General features: G+C 29.4%; 1 protein-coding gene across 1 annotated transcript; it reads left to right on the top strand.

The window, feature by feature from the left end:
• Window positions 1-708: 708 nt before the first annotated feature.
• PWA37_005052 (uncharacterized protein) lies at window positions 709-4,017 on the top strand (the record flags this gene model as incomplete). Its single annotated transcript, XM_064861511.1, has 1 exon — window positions 709-4,017. The coding sequence occupies one exon, from the start codon at window positions 709-711 to the stop codon at window positions 4,015-4,017; it is 3,309 nt and encodes a 1,102-aa protein (XP_064716466.1).
• Between the last annotated feature and the right edge of the window lie 14,653 nt (window positions 4,018-18,670).

The raw sequence follows: 18,670 nt of genomic DNA, 5'->3' as shown, positions 1-18,670 counted from the left end.
TTTTTCAAAAAAAAAAAATGAAAAAAAAACTGTGTTTCTATCTGAGATCACAAAAAAAAAAAAAAGAAAAATCAACAGATTTTTTCATTCATGTTATCGTTAAAAGTATTGTTTTTTTTGTATTTGCTCCGGAAAAGCCAGCAGGATTATCTACTATTTTACATAAACAGAGTAGGTTTATTGGTTTGACGAAAAGATTTGCCGTTATCTGATAACTGTAGCATTTGCTTTTTTGTTGAGGATATTGTGTATTTCAAAACAATGAATATATATATTTACTAATAAATAATTAATGCCGATAGCTCCTGTTAGTAGTGATGTCATTTCACTGTAATGTATTAAAAAATGCAAGATGGCAAATAGATCCAACTATTTCCTGTAATAGGAAGTATCTCAGATCATCTGAAAAATAATAATAATAATAACAATATTAATGGGAACATTTTTATTCAATTTATTGTTTATTATTCTCAAAAATAAAATAAGAATAAAAGGACAGATAGATACTATATAATCATGAATGCTACCTCATAAACAACTACTTAAATCACCTTAATGGAAAAAAATTCATATAAATACGTGTATGTATAATCAGCATTTTAGCGATTGGCTTCCCATTGATCTGCTTTCTCTGTAAAATCGCAAATATCGCGTTTGTTACGAAATTTCTTTAAGTATAACAGTAACAAACTACCAAACCCAGTGAAAATGATAAGTTCTTTTAAAGGTTTTTTGGTACCTTTAATATTTTTACTCATCTTCGCGGATGCTGTAACAATCTCTGACAACACTTATTTAGGTGATATTTCTTTCTCTGTCCCCCTTACTATTGATAAGGGTTATTTTTTGGCATTGGTAAATGGTAACTCTTATAGTTTCAGCAAAGATTTGCTCGTGAACGGTTCACTTTTCGTTGGTGATATAAACTCATATGGTAACGGATTTAGCACTACATTTGATGGTTCAACTATTACAAATGACGGCTTGATTGTCGTTGATAGTAAAAATCTTACAACTGGTTCAATGACTGTATCATGGAGTGGTTCTGCAATTACTAACAATGGAAAAATGTATTTCAATGGTTTGAATAGCAGTTCTAACAGTTTCACGTTAAATCCAAGTATATCCTTAACCAATACTGGTTTGATGTCTTTTGGTCAGGACTCTACTTCAGATTATAGTAGTGTTGTACACCTTAAGTCTGGATCTTTTGTTAATATTGGTACTATTTGTTTGAAGAATGTTAAGGCATCTTTGGAGAGTTCTATAGCAGGTGACGGTTGCATTACAATAGGTGAAAATTCTGTATATGCTATACCAATACAGTCAAGTTCTGGTACAGTCGGTCCACAAACTATATATATGACCTCTCCTTCCTCAATGCTTTATGTGGGCTCATATGGTAACACGGATAATATCTTTGTTAGAGGTTTCGGTAATGGTAATTATTTGACGTTTCGTACCGCAATAGCAGGTTATAATTATGATCCAAATACTGGTATCTTAACAATTAATGTGGCCACTATTCATAAAATTAATATTGGTACTGGTTACAACCCACGTGGATTTTCAATGAAATCTATAAATAATCACATTGGTTTTAATTTTATCAATAACGCATTAGTCTACAATGGAACTGCTCCAAATGGTTTTCCTAGTGCTTGTATGCCATGTGATTCCCCTCCTTGGATACCTATTATAAATTCTATCTCATCTAGCTCTTCTTCTTTTTCTTCTACATATTCAAGTATCTCTTCTAGTTATTCCACTAGTTCCATACCATCTACTGTAGGCTCTTCCAGCTTTATTACTTCTTCATCATCATCAAAACCAAAACAAATCACCTCCTACATCCCAGGCATCATAGGCTCTGCTTCTGCCCAATCCACAATCACCTCCTACACCACTGATGCCAACGGCAGCAGCAGTGAAGTTGACATTGTTGTTGTTGCCACTCCAGTTCAAAGTACTGTTACTGCCTACACTGCAGGCTCAGTAGGTGCAGCTTCTGCCCTTTCCTCCTACATCTCCTACACCACCGACTCCAACGGCAGTACCAAGGCCATTGGTGTTGTTGTTGTTGAGACTCCAGCTGTTAGTCAAATCACCTCCTACATCCCAGGCATCATAGGCTCTGCTTCTGCCCAATCCACAATCACCTCCTACACCACTGATGCCAACGGCAGCAGCAGTGAAGTTGACATTGTTGTTGTTGCCACTCCAGTTCAAAGTACTGTTACTGCCTACACTGCAGGCTCAGTAGGTGCAGCTTCTGCCCTTTCCTCCTACATCTCCTACACCACCGACTCCAACGGCAGTACCAAGGCCATTGGTGTTGTTGTTGTTGAGACTCCAGCTGTTAGTCAAATCACCTCCTACATCCCAGGCATCATAGGCTCTGCTTCTGCCCAATCCACAATCACCTCCTACACCACTGATGCCAACGGCAGCAGCAGTGAAGTTGACATTGTTGTTGTTGCCACTCCAGTTCAAAGTACTGTTACTGCCTACACTGCAGGCTCAGTAGGTGCAGCTTCTGCCCTTTCCTCCTACATCTCCTACACCACCGACTCCAACGGCAGTACCAAGGCCATTGGTGTTGTTGTTGTTGAGACTCCAGCTGTTAGTCAAATCACCTCCTACATCCCAGGCATCATAGGCTCTGCTTCTGCCCAATCCACAATCACCTCCTACACCACTGATGCCAACGGCAGCAGCAGTGAAGTTGACATTGTTGTTGTTGCCACTCCAGTTCAAAGTACTGTTACTGCCTACACTGCAGGCTCAGTAGGTGCAGCTTCTGCCCTTTCCTCCTACATCTCCTACACCACCGACTCCAACGGCAGTACCAAGGCCATTGGTGTTGTTGTTGTTGAGACTCCAGCTGTTAGTCAAATCACCTCCTACATCCCAGGCATCATAGGCTCTGCTTCTGCCCAATCCACAATCACCTCCTACACCACTGATGCCAACGGCAGCAGCAGTGAAGTTGACATTGTTGTTGTTGCCACTCCAGTTCAAAGTACTGTTACTGCCTACACTGCAGGCTCAGTAGGTGCAGCTTCTGCCCTTTCCTCCTACATCTCCTACACCACCGACTCCAACGGCAGTACCAAGGCCATTGGTGTTGTTGTTGTTGAGACTCCAGCTGTTAGTCAAATCACCTCCTACATCCCAGGCATCATAGGCTCTGCTTCTGCCCAATCCACAATCACCTCCTACACCACTGATGCCAACGGCAGCAGCAGTGAAGTTGACATTGTTGTTGTTGCCACTCCAGTTCAAAGTACTGTTACTGCCTACACTGCAGGCTCAGTAGGTGCAGCTTCTGCCCTTTCCTCCTACATCTCCTACACCACCGACTCCAACGGCAGTACCAAGGCCATTGGTGTTGTTGTCGTTGAGACTCCAATATATGGAAACTCCACTATTTATGGTGGAGAAACTGGATCTACTTTAACTGGTACTTTAGTTGTTTTGACTACAGTTGTTAATGGAGTCACTATGACCACAACTTATTGTCCAGAACCATCTGAAACTTCTAAAACAAGTATGACTGCTATCATTGCCCATAATTCTATTGAATCTGTTTATTCAAAGAACCAACAAGAAGAGACCAACTCATTTTCTGCTGTGTTCCATGCAACTTCAGTTACTTCTATTGCTTTTACCACCACTGGCACAGTGTTTACCAACAATGAAAATCAATCAACATCTAGAAACTCCAGAGGATCTGCCATTGTTGTTGGATCCACAAAGGGTAATGCAGATGTCGCTTCAGAAACTGGCGTTGTTACAGGTGCTGTAACTTCTGGAAGACCAGAAACATCTCTAACTACAAAGATGCCACAAGTTTCCCAATTCGTTTCTGAGCAATTCTCGTCATCTCCAACTGCTATGACAGCCTCTCATGTAAGTGCACCTTCTCTTGCATCATATAAGGGTAAGGGTAGCACTATATACATGAAATGGAGTGTTGCCCATCTTGTTGGTCTATTATTATTTATGATTATTTAAATCGAATGCAGGTAAAGAATTCTAAAAGAAATAATTCTAAATAGTTAAATAATTAAATACTACTATCTAAACATATATAATACCCTAATATTATATGTATTGTGTATTTTTTTCTTTGACTCTTGTTTTCCGGTTTTGTTAAATACTTTGGCTGTGTTTAATCAATAAATCTTGATTAGCGAACTTACCGTCATACAACTTTGAAATCAACTGATCATATTTTAGAAATATACGTATTTTAAACCCCTTTTAATCAAGAAAAATTGTAATCATGAAAATTTAATGCTAATTTAATTCAAAGATCATAATAAAAGGATTGACACATATCTTAAAAACTATTATAATATTTCTCTACCTATGTTAGTATTCGAGAACTTGACTAGATGAGTGATCATTAAATGCGAAGCAAGAATGTCTTAAATCTTTTTCTTTCTATATTCCCTTATTATTTCCTCTCTTTCCCATATATATACGTACACACGGGGATGAAAATAAATAATATATATATATTTATATATATGCTAATTTGATAACACTATTGCCCCTTAAGTCAATTAACTACATATATATATGTACATTTACATAAATATGCTAACTCTTATTACTTTCATTTTTGACTAATGATTCCACTTCCACCTCTTTTATTTTTGTAACATCATATTTGACCCTAAATGAAATAAAGTATTGAAAAACTATTATTCTCACACGAATAGTAGAAAGATACCATAAAATTACTCCGACAATATTCAAAGCAATGAAAGTTTTTTTGATTAACACAAAAAAAAGTATAAGAAAATGAGGTGTCAAGATATTTTTCAGATACCCATAATTGCACACTGATGATATATTGTACTTACTATTTATGTTAAGAGCATTATACGTAAATAATTCAGATATGCATTATATTGTAATATAGATACCCTTTGTTCTATAAATATATGGCATCTCTTCTTGTATTTTGCTGGATGTAGAGATTTCAAAGTTTCAAAAGAGACAAGAAAATTTCCCCTCTACACTTGAAAAATATCGTAATAACAATTATCCCAAGATTTTAATAATATGAGAACTTTCTTTTTAAATAAGGAACATGTAACAATATTAGAACATATTCATATTTTTGCAAATGTTAATCCATAGATAAAGTATGTCTTGTTATTTTAAAGTTATAATGGAATTAAATTCTTATTTTTTTTTTGAATTTCAATAACTTCTCATCATTCTTTGTTGCAGTTAGAGATCCATATACAGTATTAGACATCCAGTCATAATAATGTCAGACTAATTCTTAAAAAAAGTAGATTTTCTGAATAGTAAATTGAAAGATTAACATGTTAATACTCCACCATAGTATATTTTTAAATGTTGTTCAATGTTCAAAGATCGAGATAAAATCTCTTTTTATTACGTTATTTTTCAAACATTAAAATAAGATCATTTGAGTAAAAGATAGAACAAAATTGTTGAGCAGGAAAAGTAATACAGTAGAATGAAATAAAGATATAATCAAAATATTATTCATTATATCAAATCAATGTGTCTTTTATCATCATTACCATAAGCATTGAAAATCAAACACAAATCAAATCCATCTATAATAAGATTGGAATTAGTAAGGATAAATATGCAGTGAGATATAAGAAAAAATCTCATAAGTAAATTTGTTTATGGATATAGCATAATTGTATCTACGTTTATAACAGTTATCATGATGTGCTAATTTCAAAAGAGTATTGCATACGATCATGAATTATTATAACAGTATCATTCAATAGATAATGAAGTGATATAGAAGATACAATTATTCCTTTATATTGGAAACATTAGTAGGGGATAGTGTTCATGTAATATTGGAGTATGCTTTAATAGTCATATTCATAATAAAAGTGGTAGTGGCACAAAAAATGGTCATAGTCTATCGATGAATATTCTCCCTAGTTACAATATATGTGTGGAGTAGGTTGTTACGGGGGTATTCTCTATAGTCATTTAGGAATGATTATTAAGTAGATGGTGGTGTAACTATACCATCTTAAATAGTGGTTTAGCAATGTTCAATGTTATACCATATAGTAAACATATCGTAACTGTTTATTTATGGTTAGATGGATCTGCATTTTATATGGTTGTCGATGAGTGTGGTTATTATTGTAATTGATTTTTTTTTTTCGAACTATTTTTTCAAATTTTGAAACAAGGAAAATTGACAATTGAAATCTGAATGAAAAGAGATTGGTGGATAATGAAAAGAAAATGATGGCTGATGCTAAGAGTAATTAAGTGTGATGTGTTTGTGTAGTATCATTCTTGTTTAAGACATAATATCAAGAGAAGTTGTATATTAACAAAGAGTTTATAGTTTAAGAGTGATACCATACAATCTACCAGTTATTAATATCTAAATGAAATAAGCAGTTCAAGAGCAAAGACATAATTGAAAGTAATAGTGGTTAAAATGAACTTAGTCTACTATGTATAAATCCATAGTAACGATACATGTTAATATCATGATGGCAGATACAGTAAATAACATTGTATGTTATAGGTTTGAAAGAGCAATAAAATTTACTAGATGATATCACTATAATAAACATAAAAATGTGACCGTAAATATAAGATGTGATAGAGTAACCATTGATGAATCAGATTAATCCAGTGTATTATGTTTATGTTGTTTACATCTTTTCTACATCCTACACATGAAAAGAAAATGGTCAAAATTCATTGACTTATTTATCACAAAATAAATAACTCTATCGTTGTTATTTTTATTCATTCGAAAATTGTGGTTCACTCATATTTTGTAATTTAAAGAAAGAGATAGTGATATATATGTTTCAGAAACTTTTTAGAAAGAGCTCATTGTTTTGCTTACCTTGGTATAGTTGGTGGATTAAGTATAAATTGTTCATATAATCATTTGACATGGAAAATAGTCTTTACTCTACTCATGGGAAAGGATATCTTAGACAGTTTCCAGAGAACTATGAGAAATATTCTGTGCCTAATAATATAAAATTATTTTCCAGAAAACAAGATCGATCCAAAAATAATCTACATGTTCTATATGCAGTGAAAGCCACAAATTTGAAAAATCTGCTTACGTTTTTCATTTCAAAGAAGACTTTGATAAATAGATTTATGTTAAACACTATACCATCTTTCTACTGTTTATGATCAAGCATTTATCCTATGAAAATATTTAAAATGATATTTAATTTAAATAATCTTAATTGTTTATGGAAGTATAATTTTGTAGATTTAACATTTGAAATTAGAGTTTCAGGGATGCTAATATGGTATCTCCTGAACTATAGTAGACTTAAAGTCTAACGTTGTTATGTTTTAAGTATTTAGTAAATTGGATTTCTCGTTTATTGAAAACCCATGCAAATAGTATATATTGTATTTATTATTAAATACATATTAATCTTGCAAAAAAATTACCAACGATCTACCAAAATCAGTTTTTAACAAGAAAGATCTTGTGAACATGCGATATATTATCTAATTATATTATATTGGACCCAACTATACCATAATCTAATATTGATAATCAATCATATCATCTATCACAATGGATCAAAGACCTCTTTAAGTAAGCTTTGATATAAAATTTCCTACGTGGGTTATTTGATAATCGACTACAAAAACTCACACATTCTAATTTAATACTTTCATGTAATAGAACTTATCCTAATGTTAACGTAATAATTTTATTGTTAATAAGATCCATAGGGATATAAGTAATTTATAAGATGATGTATTGTCGTGATAGTGAAATACATTCACAGATATCTTTATACATTCATGTTGGGGATGATATCCGAAGGTAATTCTTACTATAGAATAAGGCCAGCAACAACAAGTTAAAAACTATATCTGAGTATAAGTAAGAGTGTTTGTATAACTAATACAGAAATTATATCAATTACAGAAAATGAATTCTTTGACAATTACCCATATACAATTCATATTTTTATTCTCAAGAGTACTATGGTATAGTTCATTTGAAAAAGTTATGACAACTACTGTTCTAGAAAATTAACTGTCAGAATGCAATGATCTTTCCAAACTCAAAAATAAGAGAGAAGGAAATACTTTCAGAAATAGTTTTGTGGATTGTGATTTCTTTGAATAATAGTAATAGTCATAGCATATGAATAATCATTCTGTAAATTCATAGTTGCCTCTCCCACACCTCACATTAACAATATATATTTTATTACAGTATATTAAAGTTGTTAAGAATTGGTGCTCATAGTCATTGGATAAATAATGAACGTTCTCAATACTGTAATTGGATAAATATATATTACAAAATTGTATTAAAGTTCTTCCATCTTCTTCTGTATGTATAACACAGAAATGATAATATGTGAAAAGTATGCGGGAAAAGAAACACGATTTGAAAAAATGTTGTCTTTGTGTATGTTAAATTTTGTTACTTCTCTTCTATGAATGGCAAAAATCAAGCAAGCAGTATTATTAACATTTTGTGACATGTAAGCAACAGTTCCTCAGCATTCCAGTGGTGTCATATGTTGGAATCTCATTGTTCCATTTGTTTCATTCTCAAATATTCTATTTCGACGACATAATAAAAGTAACAGTATAACACAGAAATTGTTAACATTCAACAACAAATAATGGAGTTATAAAACCACAATAATTTAACTGAACATTAATAAATAATCCATATATACTAACATAATGAAAGTTTAATAAACTAGCATAGCAAAGAACACTTTAAACAGACTTCTATCCAGAGAACTTGAAATGCTAATGTACTTTATTTAATAGTTGAACTATGATAATATCTAAGAAGGTATATTGATATTTTAAAAACACAACATATATTATCACACTATGAATATATACCAATCCATGTTAGAAATAAAATATACCACTGCATATTGAAATCCGGTTTTCTATTTAATGAAAGTTCCAACATCACTATTTAGAGATAATTACTACAAATACTCTCTTCTCCTTTTCTTCTCTTAATCTACTTTTCATCTCATCGTTGATGGAAAAACTGCTGCAGCAAAAAAATTCTGTGATGACATCGAGAAAAAATATTTAAAAATTTTAAAAAATACAAAGCACGTAACTGTGTTTTGACTAGTATATTTCTTTGTGAGTGTTAAGTAACTAGTTTAAACAATGAATGCTACGATTAGAATATATTTCATGTTATATCTGCTAGATTTCTCCAGTGTGGTTCACTCTATACTTTCCCACTAGCCTTTTGAAAGTATTTTCTGTTTATTTACTGTACACTAGAAAGAACGAGTATACAAGAACACTAAACACAACATTCTAAGAATGACATTGCCAATTTAAAAGTATATTAGAATATCAATCACCCAAGGATTGAAGAACAACCCGGAGTAATGACTAATGTGCATACAATTTGAACAAATACAAGCAACAATATTTAATAGATATATTTTATTGTAGTTAGGTTAAGTCATATAAATATTATTTCTAGAGACTGTATTTTTGTGATATTGCATAACAACTATACAAGAAGTAACTAATGTGATGTTCCTAATTGCATATTCCATTTGATGAACACTATATAGGGTTCTTACTGGTTCAACCAATCAAAAAGCAAAGTTGTACTAGATGACCATATTGTAATAGAACTAGTTAGAATATTCACAAGTACGTACCACATGAACTATTTGAAATATTGTGTGTTATTTTTATTGAGCTGAGTGGGTTGCATACCTTCTTAGATACCATACTTATACTGTATTGAAAAACATTAAGATATAAGACAGCTGACAAATATAATAGTGGTATTCTATAATAACTACTTTTTTATTGTGGAAATTTCATTCTAATATATAACAATAGAAGTAACATAGAATATAAGGTATAATGAAGGCGTGATACTTTACAAAGATTAGTAAAAAAGTATGGAAATATGATGATGTATCAGTGGTGAGAAGATACGTTTATCCAAAGGTTATAATATTATTATGAATAATAAACACAGAATAAGTTATATGAAACAATTATTCGAAGAAGAGATAATGTAATATATCTGAATTTCACGAAGCAAACAGATGGATGTGAAAAAATAGTAGTTTGGTAAAGTTGATATTTCATTGTCATGATAACTCTTGAAAGAGAGTAAGAATATATATGTTGAAATACAATGGTAAGAAAAGAGAACTTCTAAGAATTAAATAACAAACAAATGACCAATATAAAAGGGGTATTAAGATGTTATAAGAAATGATAAAATAGGATAAATAAAGTGATACTGTTAGAATAAGAAATTGATTGGTAAAAGAATTAATAATAGTGTGCTAATGGAGATCACTGTCTATTTATAAATAAAAACAAGATTTAACCATGAAATTTTTGAACAATATTAGATTCTCGTGATCATGCTTTTTGAATTTTATTGAACTAATTTAAAGAGGAAATACATATAGAATAGGATTAGATATAACATAGTAAGAAAATATCACAGAGTGTGAGTGCGGTGTAGACTGTAATATAGTTGAGTATATTATATTTTGTTGATATGCAGGAATTAGTAAATGAAAGTGATTGTTGATTGCGAATGCACATGCTAATTATTTCCATATGATATAAAAAGATATTACTATGCAAATAGTATATCAAAAAACAAAACAAGATCATAATTCAACAACTGTATGGATAAGAATGATTGTATATTGCTAGATTGTGATAAAGATTAAATCATATAAACAAATAAAGAATTATAAAGGTGTTGAAGCATTTTCATTGTCAATTAAATATGGAAATAATGTACTGGCAAAAAATACGGTAATCTAAGTAAGTTTATATTGTTGTGTGTTCTTGTTGCTAGAATCATATTACTCTTGTGTTTCTTGAGATGATATTTCAGAACTTGTAAAATATTATTATTAAAAAATGAAAAAAGAAGTGGACTATAAAACTATGAGGAAGTAAAAATAACTGCAGGAGTGGTAGTTGCTTAATAAGTGCTTGTTAATAGAATGAAACAAATGTGGTTGATATATTGCAGATGTTGTGATTTAGTTTGACACAACAGATCTGTAATATGAAGTAGAGTGTAAGGAGATTACATTCTTGATATTGTGATAGGCGTGAACACTAAATGATACTTGTATATAACGAGAAATGATGATATATCAATATGTGATATTGAAATTGTACTGTATATTCTTAAAAATTAATATTTAATGGATAATGGTAATGAGAGAGACAAATATATGTGGTTATATGTGAGATCAGTAATAAAAAGAATGTTTTAGAGTGTACTGTTGAGATAGTATTTCCAGTAAGTGTGAAGTGGAAATGGACATTCAAAAGTAATTATATACCAAGGTGTACATATATTTAAATAACACTCACTGTGTTGTCAGTAGTATCTTATGTATATAATCTAGTATTAGTAGTCTGCTTCATACGATATATTATTCTTCACACACATGGATCCTCATACTATTTTATGAACATATCAATACTGTCAATTGATATATACAGCTCCTTATATCATAATTTATTAACTGTCTTTATAATATATCTTAATTAAATAACAGTACTTACTAAATATACTATACCATATGGAAATATAGGTCTATCTAAGCTGTTATTTTATATATTATTATGGTATATATTAATACAAATGAACATATAATAAGTATATTGATTAATATCCCCCATTGAATATTTATTACAATATATAAAAGATATATATATACATAGAGTTGAATATTATAAATAGGAATTAGGGGATAAACTACCAGGTAAGCTAACAACTTTTAAGTCTGAAGCAAGTTGATTCGATAATATATATATAATAATTAAAGAGAAGACGTGCAGAGAATATTATTCAATCCTAACACAGTTGTATTTTAGCTAGTTAGGGTTTGATTTAGTTATTACTATTCCATATAGAGAATACTTCTAATGCTAGAATTTCATGAAGAAACTAAATAATAGAGAAAAATGAACTATCTTTTACACACCATCATCTCACTATTTATACCTCATATAAAGTGACTTGTCCGTTCTACTTAATGATTAAGAAAATGTATAATATAATTGACCTTGTTATTATTTTAATAGACCCTTTATATGGATTTCTATGATTCATTAGCATAAAGTATATATTATCCTTAAATTATTATTAAATACAATATGTGTTTATAATAATTTTAATAAAAATATAAATATTCTTGATATGTTTAATACTTGTAAAGATATAAATTATTATATACAATAAGTAAGTTGAAATGCTTGTCCAAAGAAAGATCGCTAATGTTAGGTATGAGTAAATATGATTGTTAGATCACGTTGAAACTCAACTACTGTTAATAAGCTTAGGTACTAGAACTGTCACAACATATACAATTTTCCATATCATTTCGTTACGACTAACAGATGGAGAGTACTTAATGATGTAATTTGTGATGGTATTATCAGTTAGTGAACAAGAAGATACAAAATTAAACCTGAAGAAATAATAAATATATGTTAAAATTCTAGTAATTTGTATAGTTTATTAAGTTTTATGGTATAAGTATTTTATATATGTATAAAAATAGTTTAGTATTATTTATATTGCATAACACAGCATTGCTTAATATCAAAATATGATACTTGATCAGACATAAAATAGATTGCTATTATAGGGATATACTCTGTAGAAGTATAATAATTTATTATATGTACAATGAAAGCATATAGAGATGTAGTTAATAAACACCTATATGATATTAGTATGGAAGAATCAACACGTGATAGTATAGCATTTGTTTTTTAATAGATAAATTTAAGGTTGGAATATTTAATATTATATTGATATTCATACTATGCAAGAATCGGTTTAAAATAAGTATTAAAAACTTTCAATATTATATGAAGATATAATAAAAGCTAATAAAAACAAATATTATAGAAATAGATGATAATAGTATGTGAGAATTAGTATAATAATTATTACTGAATATTGTAGGGATGCAATGGGATTGTATTGAATAAGAAAAACTATAGTGTTTTACAAAGTAGTTAACATAACTCAGGCAGCATTTTTAATAGAAGAACAATGATCTTCTATTACGTCATTCGTATTCACATATCTGTGATAAACTACTTGGAAATATAAACCTTGTTGTGGTTTCACTTCAAAGTATGTTGGAAGAGCTGTTGGGAAATGGCGTTAATAGTAGATAGAAACTGAACTTTTACGAAATGTATACAGTGGAACAAAACAGTAAAGATGAAGATTGGGAAATATCATGGTGTATGTGTCTTGCACACACCGATAATTGGGTTCATTGGATCCAATGTGATACAGGTCATTAATTGCCACTCTTCCTTTTTGATTCCTATTCACTATTATTACTTTTCTATCAGGCTGCAGTTGTTGTATCGTAAACTACTATCTATATGAGTTTGAATTAACTATATTTGTATATGATAGATTACACCACTTTAGAAGTTTCAAGTGTTCAGTGATATGATACCAAACGCTACCAATTGTGATAACCTTATGATTATTAGCTTTTGATAATAGTCGACTTGGAATTAATATTAATAGATAACTTGGATAGATAAAAGATGTAGACTCACTCTATATCTCCAGACCTAATAATAAAAATGTAACTTTACCAATATAACTAATATTAACTAAGTAATACATACTACATAATGCGATCCATGATCTAACTTAACACTTTTTTTAGATCTCATATTTAATTACCAACAATTATTAATAGTTAATAGCTACCTGGACTCTTACTATATGCATTATCTATGAGACATAGTAGAAGTTATTGTTGAGAATTAACACCTTTATGTATTGAATAAACCAGATATATTCTCAACTGTATTCTATGACTATTATGTAGCCGCTTGTACACAAAATTATAGTAACATTCACTTTCCATTTTTTATGCAGAACATGCTTTTAATAATATACAAAAAGTGTAAATAAAATTAAGGTATGATACGAGAAAATCTTTAGTTTTATTTATATGGATATCAAGTGATTTTCCTCCACGAACAGTAAAATATGTATAAATAGTTTCGTTGTTTGTTATCTGTTATAATCTCATTTTTTCTATGTATTTCATTCTGGAATATTTTATTTCAAGAGAATAAGAAAATTTATCTAAGATGTTATTGACACTAGCAGTCATATGTTAATTCATGGTCTCTGTATCAAAACCTTTTTAAAAATTATTATAATATTAACATGATGAACTGATATAAACTTATAATAGAATATTGGTAGTATGATGAGTTCTCAGTTTACTTATAGTAGGGTTGGTGGTGCTGTAAATTTATCTTATGTTGCTCAGTGTTTTATTCTACATAAATAAAATACACGATATTGTGTCACTCATTTAATATGATAAATTTAGATTGTCAAAGATATCTCCAATTATATTTCAATAAGCCACAAACACAGCAATACCCTATAACACCACGACAATATCTCACTAGTCAGATTTATTTCTACACATTATATTCTCTTCTCTCTATCATACATTTAATATTTTAAAGTGCTATGTCCATTAATACATCTACTTCTACTGATATCCTAGTAATAGCTCTTATTAAATTACACTACCCACTACAACTATCACTTTGCAGCATACTATTTTTTTATTACGCATTATATCACACCATAGCAAACAATATAGAATAGCCACTTATTCATTCTTACATGACTTTCTTGATCTAGACCTACTAGTTAGTTAATATAACACTGCTTGTAGAACTGTAACTGCCAACATATGCTAAAATTGTCTTCTTATCTTTTCATTCTTTTTCTTTTCTGAAATCCAATTTTTCTTAAATTCCAAAAACTTTTTTCAATCAAATAAAAACAACTCAAACAGATATCAACCACTACACCATGCAAACACTGGTGTAAACAATACAAAGGAAACCTGCTTACAGACAAGAACACATCCTCAGTTGTGATCTATGCACTTCACAAATTCACATTATATAACATTGAGATACTCCCATTCAACATGATATAATTATTCCATAAATATATTTGATACAGCCAACCAAGATATCCTTAACTATAGAGAGTATATTCACGACAATCCACTTTGTACATGGATTATTACTAAGGAAGATATTTATAAATAAAATACATTTATCTTTATGGTATGATTACCCTATTACTATGAGTATTTACAAATACATAAACACAAACACTTACAGTATCTTCCACCTAAATGATATAATCTGATAGCACATATCAATTTCATATAGTGATCACTTCAATACTACTGCCATGAAATCTATTCATATGGATGAACCTCACAGTATAATTATCAACACTATGCCAACTACCATCGTACTACTACCCAACTACATCACAAATATTACATCCAAATCACTCACAAAAATACACCCTACCAATAACTAAGATTATATTTCTTCCTGAAAATCAATTCATTATTACTGACTGTCAAGTGGTAAAATTCCATAACACTGTTGTCAATTCTCACAACACCAATATAATATCTAACAATGAACAATATTAAATCAAATAATACACATGTATGAACTTGTAAATATATTGTAATTAAAAACAAAAATGGTTTAAGTGTGGGATACACAACAGAAAGTAGGTTTTGTGCTGATCTGTAGGAATTATTTTATCTGAGTTACCATATTTATATACAATTGAGAAAAGTGGAATAATATTTGTTTTGAGTATTACTATCAAATGATAAATTGATTTTTCCTACTTTATACAGTGTTATCTAACTTATTCAAACAAAGAACGTTAGTTTAGCTTGAGTAATCAATTTTCAGGACACTATAAGATATTTAATACAATGAAACAGGAAGTTTTTTTCTATGAAACAGCAGCTTTCAGCAAATGTCTATCTTTTGTGGATAACGATTAATGTCATATAGTGTATTAATGCTATAAGCTATTTTTTATTGCTATGAGTTATACGTGGGTTAGGTGTAAAGTTTTTTATTGTGCTTTTATATGATTTCACTCTCTGGCTTTTGAACATATACTGAATGATATCCAATACAGTTACGTGAATTATCCTCTAGTCATTTTTGGCTTAGTTCTCTAATGAATTGTACAACATCAATACTTTCTTAGTTCAAATATTTTTGGTTGCAGTTGCTACCTAGTCAATTAGTGGTAGTGCAAAATCATCTACTGTTAGAATATTGCAATTTACGATGATGATATCATTAGATAAAGAAAAATAAATTTGGAAACATATTAAATTTTTATTAAGGTTTATACCAATACCAGTAGGTGCCATTCTTGTTGGAATAAAATTTATCACATGATTTATTAACAATCAAGTTATTTTATTTGTACATTTGCATGTATTGAAATGATTAAAAAGTGAAATGTTCTTTGATTAATTAAAATTTATTGAGATTGAAAAAGATAAAGAATGAGAAAGAGTTAGGGGTATAGTATATAGAGACCTGTTTGAGTTGGTGTATTACATAAGCCAGAAATGTTTAACTTGTTAGATAGTAAGATGTTATTTAAGATAGTTGCAATGATAATTTTGGATATGTTACCTGATGATCAAACAAATATATTAATATATAAATTCCTATTAAGAGTATAAAAGCATTCTAAATAATGATAGCTTTCTTGGTTGAGATATGAATAATTAATAATATTGATAACATCAAAAATATCTTCAGTAAGTAATAGTAGCGGGTTTAATTATTGTTCATATAGATTGTTATCTTTGTCTATCTCATTGTCATAGTGTTATATTAGTATTGGGATAATCAAAGAGATCATTTTAATATAATGAATTGTAGTATCACAAATGATTCTGTTAAATTAATACAATTAATAATCTACTAGTGTGATGTTTATAATGTAGAATATAATTATAGATACATTATTGGAAGAGTTGTTAGATCATTTATAACAGATTAGATAGTTTGAAACATGTTAGTTATGTTCTTGTTCTAATACTTATATTCATATTGATGATATTCCAGCTAAGATCCAAGATAGCACACAGTTTAGAGTAAATAGCAAATTAGCCTCAACATAATAATTAATGAGTTATTACAAATATTCAGAGCTTATTTATATTATTTATTATACAAAATGTTTAATGTTGTAATTCATTTCGAGATTTATGTTGCTATGTCTAACAAAGAGTAACAAAGTTATCAGATGATTGGGATATGAGTAGAATAAATAATGTCCATTAACATTGCTACAATAAAAATTAATACATCCATGTAAGTTATAAAAATTTATATTAAAGAAGATTCGAAGATAAAAGGAGTATACTGTATAATATTGTATCTTGTATATTAGTTATGTAGAAAGAAAAGACCAAGCAATACAATAACAATTTATAGTATTGCTAGCTTTCAACTATAAATATCAATAAAATTTATAATACCACCAATATCCTATTGTAAGTTATATTTTTTTATTATATTAGTCTAAAATGAACTCTACTAGAATTTTTGATTCCGAAGCCTTGCGTCAACATCTATGAAGCAATATTAATATATAGTTGGCGGCTGCTTTGTACAATTTTTATAAGAATCTATCATCTCTTAATATTTATGTGTCGTTCTATATTTGATTTTTTCTTTTCCTTCCTTCTTTTTTTGTTTGTTTTTTGCATATATAATATTTAAGTATAGTTATTAATTTCATTCTTATACAAATTTTTTGAAAATCATTAAAAAAGTCCAGACAAAAATTTGTAAGGATTCTTATAAATAATATACAAAAATATAGATATTAATTATATCTATAAACGTTTACAAATCACATAATGGTCAATTCTAAACTAATAAACTCATTATTTTTGGCTGATCTTGAATACCTGAACTGATCTTAAGTTATTTTATTTTCTGGGCAAACCTTAGAAGATAGAATACCAACCTTAAAACTAATAATTACCTCTGGCACATTCTCTCAACAATCAGAGCTTTCTTAAATGAAATTTTCAGTAATCTGCCGCCAACGTTAATTTGACAATCATTTGTTCGAATACACTTACGACTTGGCTTCAAAGTTTTGGCTACTCCAAGTCTTTCCCCTTAATATAGGGTGTTACCTGTGGACTGCGTATTTCAGTATTCCAAATAAAGCTTCTTACGAAATTTAATACAACTAACTATTGTGGAGAACTCAAATTAAGAAATCAAAAATTAAGATAGTGAAAAATTCTAGCATTAGCATCTGCACTTAAGATGCTACTAAAAATCATAACCATGATTAATTAATATAACCCTTCATACATAAATTGCAAGTATATTTTTTTACCTTCTTATATAATGGAGAAAACTAAGAGTATCATGAACAATATTTATAAGAAATAATTATTTACAACCGATAAAAAGAATTTGTGAAATTATTACTTTGTTTTCTTATCTTGATCCTAATATAACATTCCATCTTCGAGACAAACAATCTTTCTCATCTATATATATATATATTTTTACTAGCCTATATTATAACAATACCAACAGTTTGATTTTTAGTAATACCTATCACATTATCTTGAATCATCTTCTAAAATACTAGTTAAGATTTACTCAATAATTTTTCTACCCTAAAAATTGAAGAGTATAACGACCATCATACACTCACCAGGTTAAAATTGGTAAAAAAAAACTCAAAAAA

Source organism: Arxiozyma heterogenica, assembly GCF_036370985.1.
Source record: "Arxiozyma heterogenica strain weizmannii chromosome Unknown scaffold_9, whole genome shotgun sequence".
Lineage (NCBI taxonomy): Eukaryota > Fungi > Ascomycota > Saccharomycetes > Saccharomycetales > Saccharomycetaceae > Arxiozyma > Arxiozyma heterogenica.
The sequence above is the reverse complement of the archived record's forward strand: the minus strand, read 5'-3'. Positions and strand labels throughout refer to the sequence as shown.